Source organism: Carcharodon carcharias, chromosome 4 (assembly GCF_017639515.1).
Source record: "Carcharodon carcharias isolate sCarCar2 chromosome 4, sCarCar2.pri, whole genome shotgun sequence".
Classification (NCBI taxonomy): Eukaryota; Metazoa; Chordata; class Chondrichthyes; order Lamniformes; family Lamnidae; genus Carcharodon; species Carcharodon carcharias.
In genome coordinates this window covers 204399663-204425709 of record NC_054470.1, presented here as the reverse complement: position 1 = coordinate 204425709, position 26047 = coordinate 204399663, and the positions used below count along the sequence as shown (strand labels likewise).

At 42.0% G+C, this 26047-nt stretch overlaps 1 protein-coding gene across 7 annotated transcripts in view; it reads right to left on the bottom strand.

Moving 5' to 3' along the window:
• LOC121276953 (nipped-B-like protein) overlaps positions 1-26047 on the bottom strand; it is a 554475-nt gene that overhangs the window by 308757 nt on the left and 219671 nt on the right. For all 7 annotated transcript variants that reach the window (XM_041185678.1, XM_041185679.1, XM_041185683.1 and 4 more), the window contains 2 exons: positions 20625-21995; positions 6059-6238 (listed from right to left, as the gene is read on the bottom strand). In XM_041185678.1, the coding sequence (XP_041041612.1) occupies positions 6059-6238; positions 20625-21995 (1551 nt within the window). The remainder of the gene's footprint in view (positions 1-6058; positions 6239-20624; positions 21996-26047) is intronic.

Genomic DNA, 26047 nt, shown 5'->3' with positions numbered 1-26047 from the left:
AGGCAAATGGAATGTTGGTCTTTATTTCAAAGGGAATGTAATATAAAAATAGGGAAGTATTGCTAAAGCTATACAAGGCACTAGCTAGACCACACTTGGAATACTGTGAACAGTTTTGGTCCCCTTATCTAAGGAAAGATATATGGCATTAGAGGCAATCCAGAGAAGGTTCTCTAGGTTGATGGCAGGTATGGAGGGATTTTCTTATGAGGAGAAGTTGAGTCTGTACTCACTGGAGTTTAGAAGAGTGAGAGATGACCTTATTGAAACATATAAGATTCTTAGGGATCTTGACAGGGTAGATGCTAAGAGGTTGTTTCCCCTTGTGGGAGAGTCTAAGACCAGAGGGCATAATCTCAGCCCATTTAAGACAGGGATGAGGAGGAATTTCTTTTCTGAGAGGGTAGTGAATCTGCGGAACTCTCTACAGTAGAGGCTGAGTTGTTAAGTACATTCAAGGCAAGGATAGGCAGATTTTTAAATCAGTAAGGGAATTGAGGATTATGGGGAAAAGGCAAGAAAGTAGAGTTGAGGATTATCAGATCAGCCATGATCTCATTTATGGCAGAGCAGACATGATGGGCCAAATGGCCTACTCCTGCTCCTACATCTTATGGTCTGCACAGCTTAGATCTGACCCATTGGTTGCGGGATCATTTAGCTCTGTCACATGCTACTTATGCTGTTTGGCACACAAGTCATCCTGTGTTACAACTTCACCAAGTTGACACCTCATTTTTAGGTATGCCTGGTACTGCTCCTAGCATGCCCTCCTGCACTATTCATTGAACCAGGGTTGATCCCCTGGCTTGGTGTCAATGACGGAGGATTAAGCTAGGCATCTCCCAGGGAGTCATGTATAAAGGCAGGCAGGTCATCATATTGGAATCTTCACGACCTGATATTCTTTAAAACTTCCATCACTCTCACATGGGCATAGATTGGACGAGAAGACTCACAAGAGAGACAGTCTATAACCAGGTATAAACAATAACATAGAAGTCGTCATCAATAAGCACGAGGAATGTCATGAGCATATGCCAAGTCAGCACAAAGGACCATTGATTCCGCATGAATTTCTTATCCATCCTTGCTCCAAAATTGTATCTGACGTCTTTCCTGCCCATGGTATTAACTTCATCGTCAACTACGTTACCACATATCCCATTATTTGAAAATTGCACAACATGTCAAGCACAACTGTCTTGCACACTAAGTGCTATTTTCAGTTTATTTGGTGTGCCTAGGGAGATCAATACTGCTAATGGTCCGCAATTTATTGGTAATCCATTTCAGGATATATGAGAAGTGGAATATTGATCACACTACTACTTCCCCTCATTACCCTAGATCTAACAGCCTCGCTGAACAAATGACTCACGTGGTGAAATCCCAAATTCTTAAAGGTAGACGGAAGAAGCAAGATTTACTCATTGCAATGTTACATCTGAGCGCGACGCTTTAAGTGCAACTATTCCATCACCAGCAGATGGTATGAATGGCAGACCAGTGTGTACCAATCTACCTACTCTTGCCTATTCTACTCTATCAGAAAGAGAGCAACTTTTAAAACTAAGAGGAAGGTGACCAATGCGCACGTTAAAAAGCGCGGGAACAAAATTGCCAAGTTTCCAGTTGGGACAAGAAGTTCACATTCAGGATCCCAGAGAAGGTACATGGCAACTGGCCAAGGTGACTCCGCTCAGAACCAAGTTCTTCCAAAGTCATTACACAAAAAGGCGCAATGGTGAGGCGTAACCGAAGACAAATCAGATCCATTCCATCTGCTCAACCACTATGCAGTCCTACTGCATCGGGGACAAAACAATGCAATCAGCAGCAACATCCAAGAATGAAAATCCCACAGGTCACTTTGGGCAACCAAAGAAACCTCCAGACAGGGTTACCATTATAAGATTTGGACATAATTACCAGTAGAGATTTAGAGACTTAGATTCACCAATCCTATACATTTATGTGTATGACAACAAAACATAAACATGTATCGTAAATAGCTATACTTTGTTGGAATGGAGAAGTATATTTAAAAAGGGGAATGCTGTAATATGCCTTTAAGGTACAGCAGCATGCCAATAATTTATGGAATGTATGTCACGTGATCCTGCCCCAGTTTCACTTTGGCCTGGAGCAGAACACATAGCCCTAATGTCATCAAGCTTTCTATTCAATTATAAATGTTCGCATGTGCTTCTTAATAAATAAACCCACAACATGTTTTCACAATCCCTTATGAGTGATTGGTGCCTTTATTACATAACACACAGTAACCAGGAGATTTCCTCGCCCATGTTTGACCTGATGCTATGAGGCTTCATGGGGTCCGGAGTCAATGTTGAGGACTCCCTGGGCCACTCCCTCCCAACTGTATATCCCTGTGCCACCACCTCTGGTGGGACAGGACATACCCAGGGATGTTGTTGGTGGTGTCTGGGACATCGTCTGTAAGGTATGATTCTGTGTGCTTGACTGTGTAAGACTAGTCTGTGGGACAGCTCTCCCAATTTTGGTACAAGCGCACAGATGTTAATAAGGAGGCCTTTACAGTGTCGACAACGCTGGGTATGCCATTGTCACTTCCAGTGCCTAGGTCGATACCAGCTGGTGTGTCTGGTTTCATTCCTTTCAAACTTCGTAGTGGTTTGATGTATTTCAGAGGACAGTTAAGTGTCAACCACATTGCTGTGGGTCTGGAGTCATATGTAGGCCAGGCCAGGTAAGAATGACAGAGTGACACTCTCTTTGGAACTGTGTGCATGGCAGGTGTAGAGACAGATGAAAAGTGGGTCAAATTAGAATGAAGCCTTTTCTCCAAAGAAAACAGTCTGAACTTCTCTAAACTATCTTCATAACTGAAGTTCCTCACCCTTGGAACCATCATCGTGAATCTTTTCTGCACTCTCTCCAATGCCTTCATATCCTTCCTAAAGTGCAGTGCCCAGAACTGGATGCAATACTACAGCTGAGGTCGAACTAGTGACTTATACAAGTTCTACATAGCCTCCTTGCCCTTGTAATATGTGCTCCTATTAATAAAGCCCAGGATACTGTATGCTTTATTAACTGCACTCTCCACCTGTTCTGCCATCTTCAATGATTTATGCACATATACACCCAGGCCCCTCTGCTCCTGCACCCCCTTTAGAATTGTACCCTTCATTTTATATTGTCTCTTCAAGATCTTCTGACCAAATGTATCACTTCACATTTCTCCACATTGGACTTCATCTGCCACCTGTCCACTCATTCCACCAACTTGTCTATGTCCTTTTGAAGTTCTGTACTGTCCTCCTCACAGTTCACAATTGTTTCAAGTTTCATATCATTTGCAAACTTTGAAATTGTGCCCTGTACTCCAAGGTTCAGGTCGTTAATATATATCAGGAAAAGCAAGGGTCCCAACACTTGCCCTAGGGAACTCCACCACAAACCTTTCTCCCGCCCAAGAAACATCCATTAACCACTACTCTGTTTCCTGTCACTCATCCAATTCCATATCCATGTTACTACTGTCCCTTTTTCCTATGAGCAATAACTTTGCTCACAAGTTTGTTGAGTGGCACTGTATCAAATGCCTTCTGGAAGTCTACGCACACTACATCAAAGCATTGCCCTCATCAACCCTCTGTTACCTCTTCAAAAACTCCAAAAAGTTAAACATGACTTTCCCTTAAGAAACCCATTTAACCCACATTTGTCCTTGTGAAAATTAATTTTGCCCCCTTAAAACCCTTTGGTATCCAAACACTACCTCAAAACCTATTCCTCTGAGCTGGTGTGCTCAATGCCTCTATCTTTCTCCCACTGGTTTTATTTGTTTTAATGCACTTTAGGTTATGTATTATTTAAAAGTGTTAGATGTGAGATAACTATTGTTTGAGGAAAAAGCAATTTAGCACTTGAAACCCACTCCAGATTTTATCTCCATCAGATCGTAACTTGAATAATCAAATGTTTTAATTGGTTAATTTGCTCGGGAGATTATTTTTATATTATTCATGTATGAGATGTGGATGATGCTGGCTGGGCCAGCATTTATTGCCCATCCCTAATTGTTCTTGAGAAGGTGGTGGTGAGCTGCCTTCCTAAACCACTGCAGTCCATGTGGCGTAGGTACACCCACAGTGCTGTTAGAGACGGAGTTCCAGGATTTTGACCCAGCGACAGTGAAGAAATGGTGATATATTTCCAAGTCAGGATGGTGGGTGGCTTGGCAGGGAACTTTCAGGTGATGATGTTCCCATTTATCTGCTACCATCCTTCTAGATGGTAGAGGTCGTGAGTTTGGAAGGTGCTGTTGAAGCAGCCTTGGTGAGTTTTTGCATTGCATCTTGTAGATTGAACACACTGTTGCCACAGAATTACCTGGAAAAACTCAGCAGGTCTGGCAGCATCGGCGGAGAAGAGTTGACGTGTCGAGTCCTCATGACCCTTCTGTTCTGTTGAACGGTCATGAGGACTCGAAACGTCAACTCTTTTCTTCTCCGCCGATGCTGCCAGACCTGCTGAGTTTTTCCAGGTAATTCTGTTTTTGTTTTGGATTTCCAGCATCCGCAGTTTTTTGTTTTTAACACTGTTGCCACAGTTCGTCAGTGACGGATTATTTATATACAGTGAGTCCAGTTTAGTTTCTGGTCAATGGTAACCCCCAGGATGTTGATAGTGGGGATTCAGCAATGGGAATGCCATTGAATGTCAAGGGCTGATGGCTAGATTCTCTCTTGTTGGAGAGTGTCATTGCCTGGCACTTATGCGGCGCATATGTTACTTGCCACTTGTCAGCCCAAGCCTGGATATTGTCCAGGTCTTGCTGCATTTGGACATGGACTGATTCAGTATCTGAGGAGTTGCAAGTGGTGCTGAACATTGTGTAATCATCAGCGAACATCCCCACTTCCGACCTTATAATCGAAGAAAGGTCATTGATGAAGCAGATGAAGATGGTTGGGCCTAGGACACTACCTTCAGGAACTCCTGCAGTGATGTCCTGGAACCGAGATGATTGACCTCCAAAAACCACAACCATCTCCCTTTGTGCTAGGTATGACTCCGATCAGCGGAGAGTTTTCTCCCGGGTTCCCACTGACACCAGTTTTGCCAGGGCTCCTTGATGCCACACTCGGTCAAACACTGCCTTGATGTCAAGGGCAGTTACTCTCACCTCACCTCTGGATTTCAGCTCTTTTGTCCATGGTTGAACCAAGGCTGTAATGAGGTCAGGAGCTGAGTGATCTTGGTGGAACCCAAACTAAGAGTCAGTGAGCAGGTTATTGCTAAGCAAGTGCCGCTTGATAGCACTGTTGATCACCCCTTCCATCAGTTTACTAATGATAAAGAGTAGACCGATGGGGCTGTAATTAGCCAGGTTGGATTTGTGCTGCTTTTTGTTTACAGGACATGCCTGGGCAATTTTCCACATTGCAGGGTAGATGCCAGTGTTGTAGCTGTACTGCAACAGCTTGGCTAGGGACACAGCAAGTTCTGGAGCATGTCTTCAGTATTATTGCTGGAGTATTGTCAGGGTCCATAGCTTTTGCAGTATCCAGTGCTTCAGCAGTTTCTTGATATCACATGGAGTGAATCAAATTGGCTGAAGACTGGCATCTGTGACGCGGGGGGCCTCCAGAGGAGGTCAAGATGGATCATCCACTCACATTCCTCACGTTTTGAAACAAAATGCGTTTCCACTCTCCAGACCTGGGATGTCTGTTCAGGCAAACTTTCACTAATAAAAATAGGAAATGCTGGAAAGATTCAGCAGGTCTGGCAGCACCTGTGGAGAGAGAAAGCAAGTTAATCTTTCAAGTTCAAATAATTCTTCTTTGGAAGTTCCAAACAGGAGTGATATTGGACTTGAAACGTTAACTCTGTTTTTCTCCTTCTCCACTGATGCTGCCACACCTGAGCTTATCCAACAATTTCTCTTCTTATTTCAGATTTCCAACAGTATTTTGCTTTGATTATACTTTCACTAATTTTCATTTCTGTCCTTAGTTCTACTTTCTTAGTTTACTCAAACAATAACAGCAGGGCTACTTACATTCAAAGTCACTGTCATTATCACCCTCATCCGAGCTGATTTCTGCATAGTTTGGTTTTTCCTTCACTGTACTGCGTTTCCGTTTGTTCATCTTGACACGTTCACAGAGTGGCATTGTAGATTCAATCTCAGCAAGGAGGTCAGGGGGAAGCTCCTTCAGCACCGATTGGTCAATACCACCTGTCACAAAACAGCAGCACACGGAGTAAGAAATTAAAATGAACTAAAAATATCTGAAATTTTACAGCAAAGATGATCATTTGATCCCACATATCTATGGCCAAGTTTATATTGCATATGAACCTCCTCCTACGCTATTTAAATCATTTACTGCAACTTAAATCTGAATTATAAACCAGAGATAACATATTTCACAATCCCTAAAGCATAGTCTACATGGTTCTTCAATTGTTGTATCTATTTTACTGGTGCTATCAGTTAAGATCTCTGCCTCACAGGTGTCAGGAATTAATAATTAACTTTTCTCACCTTCAGCATATGTGGATAATTAGTTATCTCCTTTTGGAAAACTGAAAGAGGAACCTGAAGTCTTCCCCTCTCTATTTCTTCACTCTGCCTCTCCTTCATGTGCTTCCTGACATTTAAGTTACAGAAAGCAGCTATAATATTCATTTGAGACAGAGAGCCAAAAACAAACTACCTCAAAAGCAATTCTGAAACTTGTCTGGCTTTTCAAAAAAATACAAGTATCTGTGTAGAAACTGCTTTGACAAGAACATTCCATTAGCACATCTGACTGGTACTGATGCAATGTGGGAAAGAAGGTGGATTAAATCTGAAACAGCACAATTGGAGCTTTCAATACTGAGGTCAGTAGATTTCTTATTAGGTAAGAGTATTGGAGAATGTGGAACAAAGCCAGGTGATTGGGATTGAGGTACAGGTCAGCAATGATCTGATTGAACGACGAAACAGGTTCACAGCAGTGAATGGTCTCCTCCTGTTCATATCATATGTGTGACACCTTTTAAACACTGAAACGTCCTATCACACTAGCAGGTTAACTGAAAAACGTGAATGTGAAAGATTTCTTCGCAAGAGCTAGTTCACAGAAGAGTTTTCATATGAACTGAATATATTAAAAAGCCTTTGATCCAGAAGCACTGCTTTTCAACATTCCCATTGTAAATTTGTATCTGAAAAGAGACACATGTAGCTGAAGCTTTTCGTCTTGCATCATCAGGAGAATTGCGAGAATGCCAAATTTCAAATAATCACTACAATTTATTCTATAGCAGAAAAGGGTGCTAATTGGTTAGCAAGTTAACTCTGAATGGCAGAGGTGTTGCCATAGAGGTGGCAATGGGGAGCTATAGGCTCCCTACGCTCCTAGGTAATTCAAGAAAGGAGCAAGGCATAAACATATTCCTTTTATTTGCTCAGAATGAGTTCCTGTACAGTAATAAATGTTGTTTCTAGCAAGTGTCATTGAGCCATGTTTACAAGCTCAACTGATTATCTTAAACTGGTTGCTGGTGCAGCTATTAGAGGACTCAGTATTCTTCAACAAATGCTACCGAATTGCAGAATCAGGTCAAACATTTTAATATGGAGAAGAGTTTGCAAGAGAGCGGAGCAGGGGAGAGGGAAGGGCGAGAGCGGAGCAGGGGAGAGGGAAGGGCGAGAGCGGAGCAGGGGAGAGGGAAGGGCGAGAGCGGAGCAGGGGAGAGGGAAGGGCGAGAGCGGAGCAGGGGAGAGGGAAGGGCGAGAGCGGAGCAGGGGAGAGGGAAGGGCGAGAGCGGAGCAGGGGAGAGGGAAGGGCGAGAGCGGAGCAGGGGAGAGGGAAGGGCGAGAGCGGAGCAGGGGAGAGGGAAGGGCGAGAGCGGAGCAGGGGAGAGGGAAGGGCGAGAGCGGAGCAGGGGAGAGGGAAGGGTGAGAACGGAGCAGGGGAGAGGGAAGGGCGAGAGTGGAGCAGGGGAGAGGGAAGGGCGAGAACGGAGCAGGGGAGAGGGAAGGGCGAGAGCGGAGCAGGGGAGACGGAAGGGCGAGAGCGGAGCAGGGGAGACGGAAGGGCGAGAGCGGAGCAGGGAAGACGGAAGGGCGAGAGCGGAGCAGGGAAGACGGAAGAGTTAGTTGCTGGTGTGGATCTCAGTGGACCAACCAGATGTGGAGAAAATCAAGTGTGATGTCATAGGGAACTAGGTAAGTGATTGGTTGGTGAGTTTTTTTTAATTTTACTTCTTTTGCTTATTTATCTTTTAATACTGGTATCATTTATTGGTAACTGCAAGGTTGTCTTCATAATTAGTGGTGTTTGAAGTATAAGTAGTAAAGCAAGGTCACTAGTATAAATTTAGTCACAGAACCTTAATTTTAATGGCCCAGGCGGCTATTTGGTCCATGGTGTCTGCACTGGCTCTCCAAATGATCATTATGACCTAGTGCCATTGTCCTGCCTTTTCCCCGTATCCCTGCACATTGTTTCTATTCAAATAATCATTTAATGTCGTCTTGAATGCCTCAATTGAACCTGCCACCAACCACATGTCCAGGCAGTGCATTCCAGACCCAAACCACTTCTTGTGTGAAAAAGTTTTACTATTCTTAAAGCCAGAGGTAGTAAAAGCAAAGGGAGTAATTTAAGGGTAAGTCATGGCAGGGCAGCTTGGCCACTGCTAATGCTCCGCCTGTGCGATATGGAATGTCAGGGACACTTTCAGTATCCATGGCAAGCCAGTGTGTAGGAAGTGTCTTCAGCCACTGCAGCTAATCAAAATCAGAGCTTGGACTGCGGCTGGGGTCACTGTTGAGCATTCACAAGGCTGAGATCTTCGGGGATAGCACGTACAGTGAGGTGGTTACACCACAGGTAAAGAGTGCACAGGCAGAAAGGGAATGGGTGACAGCCAGGCATAGTAAAAGCTCCAGGCAGGTAATGTCCCTTTACTTCCCCTCTCCTCACCATCCAAGGGCCTAAACACTCCTTTCAAGTGAAGCAGCATTTCACCTGCACTTCCCTCAATTTAGTCTACTGCATTCGCTGCTCCCAATGCGGTTTCCTCTACATTGGAGACACCAAACGCAGACTGGATGACCGCTTTGTGGAACAGCTTCTGTCTGTCCGCAAGCATGACCCAGACCTCCCTGTCACTTGCCATTTCAACACTCCACCCTGCTCTCATGCCCACATGTCCGTCCTTGGCCTGCTGCAATGTTCCAGTAAAGCTCAATGCAAACTGGAGGAACAGCACCTCATCTTCCGACTAGGCACTTTACAGCCTTCCAGACTTAACATGGAGTTCGACAACTTCAGATCATGAACTCTCTCCTCCAACCCCACCCCCTTTCCGATCCCCCTTTTTTTCTAATAAATTTATATATTTTTTAAAGTTATTTTAATTTCCCACCTATTTCTATTATTATTTTTAAATGTATTTCTATCCATTATTTTATCTCCATCTTTTAGCCTATTTCGATCCCTTCACCCCACCCCACTCCTACTAGGGCTATCTGTCACTTGCACATCCTTTCTACCCTTAATGTCACCATTAGAATCTTCAGCGTTTATCACCACCATCAAGACCCCTTTGTCCTTTTGTCTATGACATCTTTGGCAATCTCTTCTTTGCCTCCACCTATCACTGGCCCCTCTATCCAGCTCCACCTGTCCCATCCCCCTCAACCAGCTTATATTTCAGCTCATTTCTATTTTTCTTTAGTTCTGATGAAGAGTCATACAGACTCGAAACGTAAACTCTGTCTTCCTCTTCACAGAGATTAAAAACAAAAAAACTGCGGATGCTGCACACATGCTGTCAGGCCTGCTGAGTTCTTCCAGCTATTTTTGTTTTTGTTGTTAATGCAGGAGTCCCCTGGGTCCATCTCCCTCTCTAACAGATTTTGCATTTTGGATACTGCTGGGGGAGATGGTTTCTTAGGGGAATGCAGCAAGAGCCAAGTCCATGGCACCATGAGGAGCTCAGCTGCACAGAGGGAGAGAAAGAAAAGAAGTGGGAGAGCAATAGCGACAGGGGATTCTATTATAAGGGGAACAGATACACGTTTCTGCAGATGCAAATATGTTGCCTCCCCAGTGTCAGGGTCAAGGATGTCACTGAGTGGCTGCAGGACATTCTGAGGGGGGAGGTTAAAGAACTGAGGTCGTGGTCCATATTGGGACCAACGACATAGGTAAAAAGAGGGATGAAGTCCTGCAAGCAGAATAGAGTAAGATAGGAATTAAATTAAAAAGCAGGACCTAAAAGCTAGTAATCTCAGGATTACTCCTTGTGCCACATGCTGGTGAGATCAGGAATAGGGGAATAAATGAGATGAACACATGACTGGAGAGAGGTGTAGGAGGGAGGGATTCAGATTTCTGAGCATTAGGGCCGATGCTGGGGAAGATGGGACCTGCAGAGGCTGCATGGGGTGCACCCCAACAAGACCTCGCAGGGGTATTCGCTAGTACTGTGGAGGGTTTAAACTAGACTGGCAGGGGTTGGGAACCTAAGCAGGGAGACAGAAGAGGGGGAAACAAAGATAGAATTGAAAGACAGAAAAGTAGAAAGCAGAAGTTGAAGGCAGAGGAAACAAGGGCTAGCAGCAAATAGGGCCATAGTATAAAAAAGTGTAAAAATGTTAAAAAGATCAGTCTAAAGGCACTGTATCTGAATGCATGGAGCATTCGCAGTAAGGTAGATGAATTAACAGCACAAAAAGATGTAAATGGGTACGATATGATTGCGATTACAGAGACATAGCTGTAGGGTAACCAAGGCTGGGAATTGAATATCCAAAGGTATTCGATATTTAGGATGGACGGACAATAAGGAAAAAGGAGGGGGGGTCGCATTGTTAGTTAAGGATGAAATCAGTGCAATAGTGAGCAAGGATATTGGTTCAGAAAATCTAGATGTAGCATCAGTCTGGGTGGAGCTAGGAAGCAAGAAGGGGCAGAAAACATCAGTGGGAGTTATCTATAGGCCTCCAAATAGTAATGTAAGGTAGGGGATGGCAATAAACAGGAAATTAGAGATGCATGTAATAAGGGTGCTACAATAATCATGGGTGACATTAATCTACACACAGACAGGGCATATCAAATTAGCAATAATGCTGTGGTGAATGAATTCCAGGAGGGTGTACGAGCTGGTTTTTAGACCTGTATGTCAAGGAACCGAATAGGGAACAGGCTATCCTAGATTTGGTATTATGCAACGAGAAAGGGTTAATTAATAATCTTATTGTGCGGGATCCTTTAGGGAAGAGTGACCATAACATGATGAAATTCTTCATTATTATGGAAAGTGAAGTGGTCCAATCCAAAACTAGGGTCCTTAATCTAATCAAAGGAAACTACCAAGGTATGAGGGGCAAGTTGGCCATGACAGATTGGGGAACTTCATTAAAGGTGGACAGACAATGGCTAATATTTAAGGAATGAATGCATGCATAGTAACAGTTATATATTCCTTTCTGGGGCAAAAACACAACAGGAAAAGCAGCCCAACCATGACTAACAGAAAAAATTAAGGATAGTATTAGATCCAAAGAGGAGTCATATAAAGGTGCCAGAAAAAGAGGATTGGGAGCAATTTAAAACTCAGCAAAGGAGGACCAAGAGATTGATTAAGAGGGGAAAAACAGAGCATGAGAGAAACTTGCAAGGTGGTCTGTCAAAGCATCTATGAGTATGCAAAAAGAAAAATAAATGAAGACAAATGTCCCTTAAAGTCCAAGACGGGAGAATTTATAATGGAGAACAAGGAAATGGCAGAGCAACGAAACAACCAATTTAATTCTGCCTTCACTGAAGACGACGCAAATAACTTTCTAGAAATACTGGGGAACCAAGGGTCTAGCGAGGAAGGGGGATTGGAGGAAATCAGTGTTGTTAAAAAAGAGTGCTGGAGAAATTAATGGGACTGAAAGCCAATAAATCCTCACGGCCCGATAATCTACATTACAAGGCAGTAAAAGATGGTGGTCATGGAAAAAGTGGGTGAGTTGGTCATCATCTTCCAAAACGCTGTAGATTCTGGAACAGCCCCAGCAGATTTGAGGGTGGCAAATGTAACGCCCCTATTTAAGAAAGGAGGGAGGAAGCAAACAGGGAATTACGGACCGGTTAGCCTAATATTAGTAATGGGGAAAAAGCTAGAGCCTATTATAAAGGGTGTGATAACAGGGCAGTTAGAAAATATCAACAAGATTAGACAAAGTCAACATGGATTTATGAAAGGGAAATCATGTTTGATAAACCTACTGGAGTTTTTTTGAGGACATAACTTGTAGAATAGATAAGAGAGAATCAGTGGATGTGGTGTATTTGGATTTTCAGAAAGTTTTTGATAAAGTCCCACATAAGAGGTTAGTGGGCAAAAATTAAAGCACAAGGGATTGGAGGTAATATATTGGCATGGATTGTGAATTGATTAAGACAGGAAACAGAGTAGAAATAAATGTGTCTTTTTCAGAGTGGCAGGCGGTGACTTGTGAAGTACTGCAGGAATTAGTACTTGGGTCCCACTATTCACAATATATACCAATGGTTTAGGGGAGGGAACCAAATGTAATATTTCCAAGTTTGCTGACGACATAAAACTAGGTGGGAATGTGAGGTAAATGGTATGTTGGCCTTCATTGCAAGAGGACTCGAATACAGGAGCAAGGATGTCTTACAGCCTCTATACAGTCTATACTCGATGGAGTTTAGAAGAATGAGGGGAGATCTGATTGAAACTTACAAAATACTGAAAGGCCTGGACAGAGTGTACGTGGGGAAGATGTTTCCATTAGTAGGAGAGACTAGGACCCGAGGGCACATCCTCAGAATAAAGGGAAGACCTTTTAGAACAGAGATGAGGAGAAACTTCTTTAGCCAGAGAGTGGTGAATCTATGGAATTCATTGCCACAGAAGGCTGTGGAGGCCAGGTCATTGAATGTATTTAAGACCGAGATAGATAGGTTCTTGATTGGTAAGGGGATCAAAGGTTATGGGGAGAAGGCGGGAGAATGGGGTTGAGAAACTTATTAGCCATGATTGAATGGCGGAGCAGACTCGATGGGCCGAATGGCCTAATTTCTGCTCCTGTATCATATGGTCTTATACAGGGCTGTGCTGCGAACATACCTGGAATAGTGTGTGCAGTTTTGCTCTACTTTTCTAAGAAAGGATATACTTGCCATAGAGAGGGTGCAGCAAAGGTTCACCAGACTGATTCTTGGGATGGTAGGATTGTCGTATGAGGAAGGATTGGGTTGACTAGCCTGTATTCACTGGAGTTTAGAAGATGAGAGGGGATCTAATTGAAACAAATAAAATTCTGACAGTGATGGACAGACTGGATATGGGGATAAGGAGTGAGGGGGTCTAAAACAAGGGGTCATAGTCTCAGGATACATTTAGGACTGAGATAAGGATAGACTTCTTCACTCAGAGGGTGGTAAACCAATGGAATACTCTACCACAGAAAAATGTGGAGGCCATGTAACTGAATAAATTTAAGGAAAAAATAAACAGATTTCTGGACTCTAAAGGCATCAAGGGCTATGGGGAGAGTGCGGGAATATGGCGTTGAGATAGAGGGTCAGCCATGATCATATAGAATGGAAGAGCAGGCTTGAAGGGCCAACTGACCTACTCCTGCTACTACTTTCCCTGTTCCTATTTTGTTTTGGGTTTTGGCTTAGGTAGAAAGATTTTGGATCGACAAGACAGTCAAGAGTTATGGGGGGGCACAACCATCTTAATGGATGCCAGAGCAGTCACAATGGCCCAAAAGGCCTATTCCTTCTGCTATTTCTTATGATCTTGAGGCTAAGCTGAGGGAGGAGGCAGGTAGTAGACAGAAGGGCGAGGAGCAGGAGGGTCAATGTGTAGAAGGATTAGCAAGCAAGAGCAACAGCACATGGGAGCCATGTAGGAGCATATTTCTTCTATTTTTAAATTTATTTTAGAAGCTATTTCATTTACAAATACAGAAATTTTACAATGCACTGTATTTCACATTACCATGTATAATGTTTTCATTTTTTTTGAGAATGATCCTACAGAACATAACTTAACATTGTTACTGGACTAGTATTCCAGATACCCTGGGTACTGTCCTGGGGACCCGTGCTCGAATCCCACCATCACAGATGGCGAAATTTTAATTTTTAAAAAACTTGGAATTAAAAGCCCGATGATGACTATGAAACCATTCCAGAGTGTCGTAAAAACCTATCTGGTTCACTAATGTCCTCTGGGATGCCCACATCCCATGAACAATTAAAAACTACTCTTTTACATTAGTTGTAATGCGAAATCTAATTCGCTTAGCATTTCATTTGAAGTCGTACTCCATTTCGGAAAAAAAGAACGGCAAAGAGTAGGGGTAACTCTGTTAGATTAAGTTATTTTAGATCGTATTGTGCAATGAGGCAGTGCTAATTAGTAGTCTTATAGTAAAAGATTCGATGGGAACTAATGATCATAATACAATAGAATTCGATGTTGAGTTTGAAAGTTACATAGTCCAATCACAAACAAGAATCTTAAGTCTAAACATAGTCAATTACATAGCTATGAGGGGAGAACTGGCTGTGATTGATTAGGTAAATAGACCCAAAGGTATGGAGATGAGTAAGCAGTGGGAAACATATTTTCCATTAGGTTCAACAAAAATACATTCTATTGAAAAACAAAAACTCAACGAAAGATCCATCAGTGGCTCAAACAAGAAATTAAGGATAGTATTCAATTAATGTAAAAGGTAAAAAAAATAGAATATGAGAGCAAACTAGTTACGAATATAAAAACAGATTGTAAGAGCTTTTACAAGTATATAAAGTGGAAGAGTAGCTAAAAATATCAGTCTCTTGGAAGCAGAGACACAGGAGAAACTATCATGGAGAATGAGGAAATGGCAGAGACACTGAACAAATACTTTGTGTATGTCTTCACTGTAGAAGACATTGCATACCAATAATAGAGGGCAGGCTAGGGGCTAACAAGACTAAGAATGTTAAGGAAATCAATATGAGAGAAAAAGTATTGGAGAAACTTACAGCACTAAAATACAGCAAATGCCCAGTACCCGATGGCCTATATCCTAGGATTCTAAAAGTGATAGCTGCAGAGACAGTGGATGACAGTAGTTATGATTTTCCAATTTTTCTAGATTCTACAAGCAACATGGGCTACTCCATTCATTATCTGAGGAATTGCAAATGGTGCTGAACACTGCAATGAATAGCCCCATAACTGGCTCTTTGATGGGAGAGGTCACTGATGAAACAACTGAAAATGGTCAGGCCTAGAACACTGTACCAAACCTGCAGATGGTTGGCCTCAAACTTGCATCCATCTTCCATAATGTCAGAGTGGCCTCCAGCCACTAAGAGTTTGCCTTCTTGATGCCCATTATCTTCAATTTTAACACAGAAAATACAGAAAAATAGAAAAATTTACAACAAAGGAGGCAGCCATGCAGCTCATCACATTCCTGCTGGGCAAAAAAAAACAAAAATAGTACTCTCCAACCTAATCCTACTTTCCAGCTCTTGGTCCATAGCTGTGAAGGTTACGGCACTTCAAGTATGTATCCAGCTAATTCTTGGGTTTGGTTTCTCCCTCTACTTCACTTTCAGGCAGCAATTTCCAGACCTCTATCACCCTCTGGGTGAAGAAAACAGAAGACTGGACTTTTGGAGATTTAAGGAATAAGTTGCCAGGGTAGTGGGCCCTGTTAGTGGAAATCAGATCTGGGACACTCAGGTTGAGTGGAACAATTTTCGAAGGACACTGGAAGTTACGAACTAATATAGCAGGGAGAAGTGAGCTACTGGAAGGCCAGGAATAACACTAGACTTGTTTTTGTAATGTTTACACATCTGCTAGAAGTGCAGTGCACAGTGAAAATGGTTATAAGACGATTTCCATTGTGTTAGTAAGTTAAGTATCTTTTCTTTAGCTTGGTATATTAGAAGGACCAGAGATAATTGAGACAGAAGTCAGTGCAACAATCAAAAAGATGAGATCAAGAAAAACACCTGGAATTGATGAGATACTAGCAGAATGCTGAAAGCCCTGAATGATTTTATTATTGGGATACTTACAGGCTCTGCAAAAAAAAAATACAGAACAGGGCTCCTATATGAGATGTTGCACAGTGTTTACTAAGCTCCCAAAGAAATCAAAAGCCCTAGCGTTCAGAGAACAGAACAATAAGCCTCTTGAGCCATGTGATGAAAATGATCCTAATAATCATCTTGGAAAGAATACCTGTCTCTATAGAAGCAGAGATGGATGATAGACAGTCTGGATTCAGACCAAAGAGGCAAGAGAGAGCATCCATAACTTGAGATTCGTCATTGAAAGATATCTGGAAGTGCAAAAACCTGTGTATGTCTGTTTATAGGCTAGGAGAAGACATTTGGTAAGAGTCTAACATCAGAAATTAATGGAGTGTTAAACAAACTGGAAATTGACAGATGATAAAAGGATAATTCAGAATCTATACTGGAATTGATCAGAAGTGGTGAGACTTGGTAGCGATTGGTCAAACAGCTTTCCAATCAAAAGAGGAATGTGCCAAGGATGTGTTATGTCCTCAAAACTGTTCAACCTGCACATTGAAGTTATCTTGAGAGAGACAGATTTGCCAGGTTGCAACATTGGGGGCAGGGGGAAGTGGTAAATGTCAAACAACTTGAGATATGTAGATGACACTGCACTGATTGCAGAGTCAGAAGAGGCACAAAAGGAAATTGAAAATAAAGTGAAAGCAAAGAGTGAGGAGCATGGAATAAGAATGAACGCGAAGATGATCAAGACAATGACGCCAAACAGAGGCCTAACTCCGAAAGTGAAAATTGGAGTAACTGGATAATTCCTGGAACATGTGGAAAGGTTCACATACCTTGGACAGATTATTATTACTACAGACAATAAGAGATGTGATTGAGAGATCTGAAGATGAATCGAGATAGCCAAGACCAGCTTTGTCAGAATGAGGGACACGTTACTATCTAAGAAACTGAACCTGAATCTTCGGAAAAGAATCCTTAAGTGCTACATTCTGTCATCTATATTACATGCCTCAGAGACACGGACAACAAAGAGACTATTGATAAGCTGAATGAATCTGAGATGTAGACATAAAGGAGGATGTTGCACATATCCTATACAGACAGAATGACCAATGAGGAAGTGCTGGAGATGGCTGGAGAAGAGAATTAATTAGTGCAGAACATCAAAGAGAGGGGGATATAATACTTCAGTTACATCATTAGAGTAGATGGTAGATACAGACAGCTTTTGGAGGGGAGGATTGACAGGAAACATGGGAAAGGGAAACAGGAGAAAATAGACGATGATATAACGGACTGGGTGCAGTTATGTGAAATATGTAAAGGCAGCACAGAAGAGGCAGAGTTTGAGATCCATAGCTATCAACCTTCTGAGATGATGATGAAATCAACGAACAAACAGATCGCAACAAGATACTTTGGATACACCCCCATTCTATGCATTGGCATCTAATCGACTATGCCATCCACCAGGCAGAGGGACAGGCAGAAAATAAGGCACAGATTGCTGAACTGACCACTATTTTATCATTTCAAAGTTAAACATCAAGATCTATTTCCTCGAGATGCCCCCGTGACACGAAGATCCAAAAATGTTTTACTGTCTCAAGGCTCAAACAGGCAATCACAAGGAATTTCTCTCAAAGAAATTCAAGAGTCACCTGTGTACAGTGAAAATGGACACTCACTGAATTGAGGATAACTGGCGACCTTCGGGGGTATAGTGTACACCACTGCTCTAGAGGCTCTTGGCTCTACTTCTCGTAAGCATCAAGATGGATTTGATGAAAACAATGAAGAAATCCAAAAACTACTGGAGTGATTTATCAAGTGATTTACCTCAATGACATTTCGTTACAATCCAAGCACGATGCCTACCAAAACTACCACAGGACTGTCCAATGCAAGCCCAGCAATTTGCAAGACACTTGGCTGAATCAGAAAGACAACAAACTTCAGTCATATGTAGACCACAAAGTGTGGAAGAGATTCTACAATGGTCTGAAATCTGTCTATGGGCCTCTGTCTACATATCATCACCAATCCTCAGTGCCGATAGGTCAACACTGCTCACAGGAAAAGCCCAAATTCTAGACAAATGAGCAAAGCACTTTAACCACATCTTTAATTGGTCTTTATCCAGCAACGAAGCAGCAATCCAACAAGCTGCCATCAACTGCTCTCGAAACCCTCACATGCTGTTAGAAATGATGAACGCAAATCAAACTCCTGTCTAGCAGCAAGACTCCGGGAGCTGATGCTATCCCAGCTGAAGGTCAATGCCTGGTCAAGATATTCACTGAACTCTTTCAGTCTATTTGGAAGCAAGGAATCATCCCACAAGAATACAAAGATGTATCCGTTGTCCACCTGTACAAATAGCAAGGAATTCACCAATTTTGAATCTTACTCCTCTCCATCACTGGCAAAATCTTTACCAGAATCCTTCTGAATCACTTCATGCAAAATCTCAACCAGGCTCTGCTGCCAGGGAGTCAATGCAGTTTCAGAAAAGGTCGCAGGACCACTGATATGGTGCTTGCAGTAAGACAGCTCCAAGAGAAATGCCAAGAACAGGACATGGACCTCTACATCATGTTTATTGACCTGATCAAGGCCTTTGACACAGTCGGTCGTGAAGGCCTTTGGAAGGTAATGGAGAAATTCAGCTATCCTGAGCAATTCATCACAATGGTTCAACACTTCCGTGACAGCATGCTCACAAGCATCCTAGATGATAGTGAATCTTCTGACGCATTCCCAGTCACTAATGAAGTTAAACAGAGTTGCCTGCTCGTGCCAACTGTCAGGAAGATATAATAACGTTATTGGAATTTATTGTAAAATGGGGCTGTGCTGCAAGTGGGGGCAGAGTGGGGGCTTAATTGGATTAAAGGCAGCTGGTCTGAAGGCTTTGATGCATTAGACGATAAGCTAGGTTTCAAATGTTAAGTAGGTAAAAATGGGGGAAGTTTAGAATGTAAGGTGTAAGAGGACATTTGTATTTTTAAATAAACTAGACTAGATTGTTTTCAAAAGAGGAAGTGAAATATTCCACCTAACCAGCAGAGGTTAAGAAACAATGAGTTTATTTTTCTCAACGATTACTGGTAAAATTGGTACTATGATAAATTTTTATGCTCAGGGTGGTAAAGTCCAAAGACATAATGTAACAATGGGTATTTGCATTCAAAGGGGAAAATATGTATAAAGGAGCTAAGGCTGTGTGTAAGGGTAGGCGCTTTTAAGACCTAACAAGTGTGAACCTGTGGAATTCACTACCTCAGAGTGCAGAGGATGGCAGGACGCTGAATAAAATTTAAGGAGGAGATGGACAGATTCTTAATTAGTAATGGGTTATGGGGAGAGGGTGAGAAATTGGAGTTGAGGCCAAAATGAGATCAGCCATGATCATAATGAATGGCATGGCAGGCTCGAAGGGTTGAATTGCCTACTCTTGCTCCTAGTTCTTATGTTCTTAAAAGCTTTCAGTATCTATGCTTCAAGCTGCTGTCTATAAAGAACTGAAGTTAAGGAAACTCACTTTGAATTGGATTGTTCAGGGTATCATGTTTCTTTGCCTGGGTCTTTTAAAATCTGTGCATCTTACTGTTGCCTTAAAAAAGTACAACTGGGAGTCAAATTAGTAGGGGATTTAGAAGTTAGCATAGCAGTAATTTGTAGATCTATTTATGTGTTTAAAATCATCTATTAATAAATGTTTAGTCTAGTTTTGTAAAAACCTGTAAGGCTCGGCGGTCTCATTACTACTGAATTCAAAGCCTGCATCTTGAAACATATAAATTGCAAAAATAGCTGTGGCAGTTGTTTCAAGCTTCCCTCTGGGATTTGAACTCAGCATTTACCATCGGCTGTGCCATAACACAACCCTCTTCAGCGTGTTTTACTCCGCCAAGTCCTTTCCATGATGTTGATCCTGGCATCAAAATCAAATATCGCAAGTAATGGTTAGGGGTGTTCTAAAGCATTTAGAGTAAATAAAGAGAAATGGTTCCCAATGGCTGTAGTGGCAATAGCCAGAGGACACAGATTTAAGGAGATTGGAAGAACTAGAGCTGACGTGAGAAATTTTTTTACATAATGAGTTGTGATTTGTCATGTTGACGTGTGCTGCCTGATTGGGTGGTGGACACAGGTTCAATAGTAGCTTTCAAAGGGGAAACTGAACAAATAGTTGGAGGAAAACTCATGGGGATATGAGGAAAAGCAGGCAGTAGGACTAAAGTTTTGTTTTTGGGCTGAGGGTTGGGGAGATGGCAACGCTATAGAGAACATATTTAAAGGCCATGGTAAAGCACAGTATAAAGCAAATGTTTAGCTAAGTTTTTGTGTGCTGTACTAATATTCTGCCACTGGAGGGGGTATTCCTACAATACTGAATGATATGATTCACCAGGAGTCCAAATATATCTGTACAGACAGACCAAGGAAATAAACTACAATTTATTCATAAAACTTGAAAAGGGCTCACCCCAACTACACAATCATAAAAAGTAACATTCGTACCTTTACTTGACTTGGAGGGCAATCTGCTCTTAGATTTGCTGGAACTCCTTGATGCATTTTTGTCTTCCGTGTCCTTAATAAATTTCTGTACTTCATCAAAGGGCAGTTTGTGAAGAACCACAACAGGTTTGATCACTTTCTTTAGATCCTCCACAAGATCCATTTTTTCCACCTTTAATTTTAATTCATTCTTATCCATTGGCTTCCTCAATTCCTTCTGCTCATTGCAAACATTACCATCCTTATCCCGCTTGATTTTTGGAATTACGAAGTTTTTTAGTGCATTGGACCTTCCACCCCCCAGTAGATAGCTGGGAAATTTTTCTTTATCAGAAAGAGGGTTGGGAGTCTCTGTTTTCACTTTGCTCCCCTCCGACCTTCGGTCATCCCTGTCTTTACCACTCAGTGATCCTGATGGAATGTCTGATCTTCTACTCTGCTTCACTGCAGTTCGATCTTTCACTTCAGGTTTCATTTTCCCAGGATCTCTGTTATCCTGTTTGACTCTGGGACTCTCTGATCGCAAGCGCTGTTCTTCTGGTGAACGCCGCTCACTTCGGTCGCCTCGATCTCCTCTGTCACCTGAATCAGAACGTAATTTCTTTTCTACCTTCACTGGTTTTGAACAGTCTGTCTGGTTATTTTTAGGAGTCTCATTTCGAGTAGGTTTAGAATCAGACTCATTCTTGATTAATTTTGGGGTATCTGGTCTCCTGACCTTCGATGGGTCCGCTTTTCCTCTTTCAGAATCATTTTTCTCATCTGATTTCTGTTTCTGGGTTTCCTGATGCAGATCTCGCTTATCTTTGGGAGCCCCTGAACTCTGTTGTCCTTCATGGCGTGGCTTTGGTGTTTCTGTTCTACTCTCAGCTTTCATTTTTGTATGTTCAGTTTTGCCCTCATGTTTGTGTTTAGATATTTCGAGTCTCTTCTCTGGTGTTAGTTTAGCCACATCTCGCCTGTTGTCATGCTTTCCCTTCGGTGTCTCTGGTCGGCTCTCACTCTTCTGTTTTGGAGTTTCTGGCCTAGGTTTGATCACATCAGGCCGGCTGTTGTCTTTTTGCCCCTCGTTTTCAGATTTTCTCCTGGGGATATCTGGGTGATTTTCTGGCTTAGGTTTTAACACTCCCGTTGTATCTTCTTGCCGTGATAAAGATACATCAGTACTCTGCCGTACCAACTCCAAAGACTTCTTCACGTTTTCTGAATCTGGAGGAGGAGCAGCTTGTCCATCAGTTCTTCCTGCATGTTGTAGATCAATACTGACCAACAGCGCAGGTCTGTTTGCACCACCCCCACTTGCAGTGCCACCACCTCCTGCAGCAGTCTCTTGTGGGAATGAGTCTTGTTTCCGTTTCTTTAAAGGTTTGTCTAAAACAAAGAAAAATTTGAATGTCACTGTCATGTAAATGCACAATATAATGCAATATCACAATACAGCACGATGTGCAGGGAGTGGGGCCAGGGAATAAGCTTACTCCAGATGTGACCTAACAAGCCACTGTGTTCCATTCCAATCACGTTATAAAGAATCAAATAGGTACTGGAAAAGGTATTATTAAAAGGGCTTTGATGGGCTGAGTAGTCTTTTCTCACTTTATAACTCACCATCCTTTGGTGTGACAGCTTGCAACCATAACATCCTAACCACTGCGATATAAACTAACTAGGGAAATCCAGTCTTTGTTGTTTGGTTTTGATCCATATTTTAGGGGAAGCAAAGCATACCTAGCTAGGTAGCAATAATTCAGGAAAGCACTGCTTTCATACAATTACAAAATACAGCATATGGTGGCATAACAGGGCAGAATCTGTTATAACAAAAACAGAATTACCTGGAAAAACTCAGCAGGTCTGGCAGCATCGGCGGAAAAGAAAAGAGTTGACGTTTCGAGTCCTCATGACCCTTCGACAGAACTTGAGTTCGAATCCAAGAAAGAGTTGAAATATAAGCTGGTTTAAGGTGTGTGGGGGGGGGTGGGTGGAGAGAGAGAGAGAGAGAGAGAGAAGTGGGGGGGGTGTGGTTGTAGGGACAAACAAGCAGTGATAGAAGCAGATCATCAAAAGATGTCAACAACAATAGAACAAAAGAACACATAGGTGTTAAAGTTGGTGATATTATCTAAACGAATGTGCTAATTAAGAATGGATGGTAAGGGCACTCAAGGTATAGCTCTAGTGGGGGTGGGGAGAGCATAAAAGATTTTAAGATATTTAAAAATAATGGAAATAGGTGGGAAAAGGAAAATCTATATAAATTATTGGAAAAAAAAGGAAGGGGGAAACAGAAAGGGGGTGGGGATGGGATCCCCACCCCCTTTCTGTTTCCCCCTTCCTTTTTTTTCCAATAAATTATAAAGATTTTCCTTTTCCCACCTATTTCCATTATTTAAAAAAAAACACCCCCACTAGAGCTATCCCTTGAGTGCCCTACCATCCTTTCTTAATTAGCACATTCGTTTAGATAATATCACCAACTTTTAACTTTAACACCTATGTGTTCTTTTGTACCATTGTTGTTGACATCTTTTGATGATCTGCTTCTATCACTGCTTGTTTGTCCCTACAACCACACCCCCCCCCACCTCTCTCTCTCTCTCTCTCTCTCTCTCTCCGCCCCCCATACACACACCTTAAACCAGCTTATATTTCAACCCTTTCTTGGACTCGAACTCAAGTTCTGTCGAAGGGTCATGAGGACTCGAAACGTCAACTCTTTTCTTCTCCGCCGATGCTGCCAGACCTGCTGAGTTTTTCCAGGTAATTCTGTTTTTGTTTTGGATTTCCAGCATCCGCAGTTTTTTTGTTCTTATGTCAGAATCTGTTATATGTGCATAACCCTTTCTCTTAAAATGAAGGCTGCTCAATAACACACGACTAGACACTGCCCAGTCTTTGGCCTAAAATTTAAAAAAGGTAACTAAGGCTATAACTATCACTTACTCCTTTACTATATCTTACACATGCAGGTGTCAGCACCAAAGATTCTGCATGGTCAGCTGAACCACACTATGATCATTCTAGGGCCAGGGTTCTAATAATAATGGCTGGCACTATGATTTCACAAAGTAGAACAATCAGCATGTCCAAATTTCATATTCATACTATAGTCTTTAACACAAGGGTTTCAGTAAAGTGTAATTAAATACAGGTATTCGGCGTCCTAAAATCCGAAAGGACCCAAAAACCAGCTACATTCAAAGCTGGCACCCTAGGTAGCAATTTAAATTAAACCCTTTAATTCTTTATTTCTCATGCTTTATGTATTGTAAGTACACTCTGGACCTACAGCCCAAAATCCGTAAAATCCCCAAATCCAGCACAGGTCTGGTCCCAAGCTTCCCTGATACGGAGCCTAGCACCTATAGTATTGCTGAAGCTACCAAATGTCTAAAGTGTAGTTGTGGTCAGAGTAAAAGCACCCAAGCTAAATAAGAGAAATACAAATTTCATCATTGCAAACTCAAGATTACATATGGAGCCAGCATTTTGAGCTGAATAACATGCAAGCTAAGGTCAGTCACTGGTGCGTGAGTAAAGGAAGGTGAGGCTCATGAACATTAAAATATTTTGACTGAAATAAAACATTTCCTAAAGTTTACTGATATTCAGGCTGCATCCATTGGCTGATTGCTACTGGTTTTGGTCTAATGACCAGTGTTAAAAAGATAGCAACCAATTTACCCACAACAAACTCCAACAAACAGCAATGCGATAATAACATGATAATTTGTTTCTGAACCTGAAGCCTTGTGACTTAGAGGTGAGTGCACTACCAATTGAGCCATGGCTCATATGATTAAGCACTGCTCCTGCCAGTAGCACTTGATAAATTCGATACAGCATCTGAATTAACCTAAAAAATAGGAGTAGACCATTCAGCCCCTCAAGCCTGCTCCACCAGTCAATACAATCATGGCTGATCTTCTGCCCCAATTCCACTTTCCTGCTCGCTTCCCGTACCCCTTGATTACCTGAGACACCAAAAACCTATCTCAGCCTTAAATATACTCAATGATGGAATATCGGCTAACCTCTGGGATAGAGAGTTCCAAAGGTTCACAACACTTTAAGTAAAGAGATTTCTCAATTCAGTCCCAAATGATTGCCCCCTAATCCTGACACTGTGCCCAGTGTTCTAGATTCTCCAGCCAGGGGAAACAACCTCTCAGTATCTACCCTATCAATCCCCTTCAGAATCTTGTTTACTTCAATAAGGTCACCTCTCATTCTTCTAAACACCAGAGAATATAGATGCAATTTACTCAGCCTTTCATCCTAGGACAACCCTCTCATCCCAGGGACCAATCTAGTGAATCTTCTGCCTCCAAGGCAAGTTTATCCTTCTGCAGATATGGAGTCCAAATCTGCACACAGTATTGTAGTCCCACCAAAGCCCCATATTTTTGTAGCAAACTTCCTTATTCTTATACTCCAATTCCTTGCAATGAAGTTCAACATGCCATTTGCCTTCCTAATTGTTTGCTGTACCTACATGCTGACGGGCGGTGGGAGGGACTATTTCAATTTGCCTATCCAATTAACATTAGTTGTGAGGAGAACACACACTTAAAATTATTCTTATACGCGTAATGCATGATCTACCAAGATGTAAAGTAAGCCCTCAAACTAACAGTAATGTTCTTTAAACAACTACAAAGATTTCCAATAGAAAATGCTGGAAAAACTCAGATCTAACAGCATCTGTGGAGAGAAAGACAGCATTAACATTTCAAGTCCGTATGACTCTTCTTCAGAGAATACGGATTTGAAAAATTAATTGTCTTTCTCTCCACAGATGCTTTTAGCCCTGCTAAGTTTTTCTAGCATTTTTTGTTTCAGATTTCCCGCATCTGCAGTATTTTGTTTTTGCTAAGATTTTCAATTTCTCATTAAACCATGTGCTGTTCAGTTTCATCAATACAGTTGCTTCTTTTAGATAGGATAGACAGCTATTGAAGCTAAAGTCTGAATCTCACCCACTTATGCTCAATCTAAGACATCAACCAGTTGAACAATCAGCATTATTTTGGCTTCACAATGCCAAGTGCAGATTGAGGAAGTTCAGAGCTGAGTTTTAGAACATGACCCAGCAGCTGTCAGTTGGACTTTAAATCAAGCAAACTAAAAATGACCAGAGGTCAGAAACCAGTCCAAAGACACAGTTATGTCACTTTTCGCATAGCTGTCAACTTATGTAAAGAAAGTTATAAAAATGCACATTCCACCAGATGTACACACCAAGATTACGCTGTTTTGGAGACTAGAAATTCAAATTCTGGAATTATAAACTTCTATAGAATAAAACATTAACGGCTATATAAGTTTGCACTGAACAGAGGATGAAGAGGATTGAATTCAAAACAAGCTGGATCCAAGTAATCATGACTGCACAGCAAAAATGTTCAGTCCCTATTAAATCC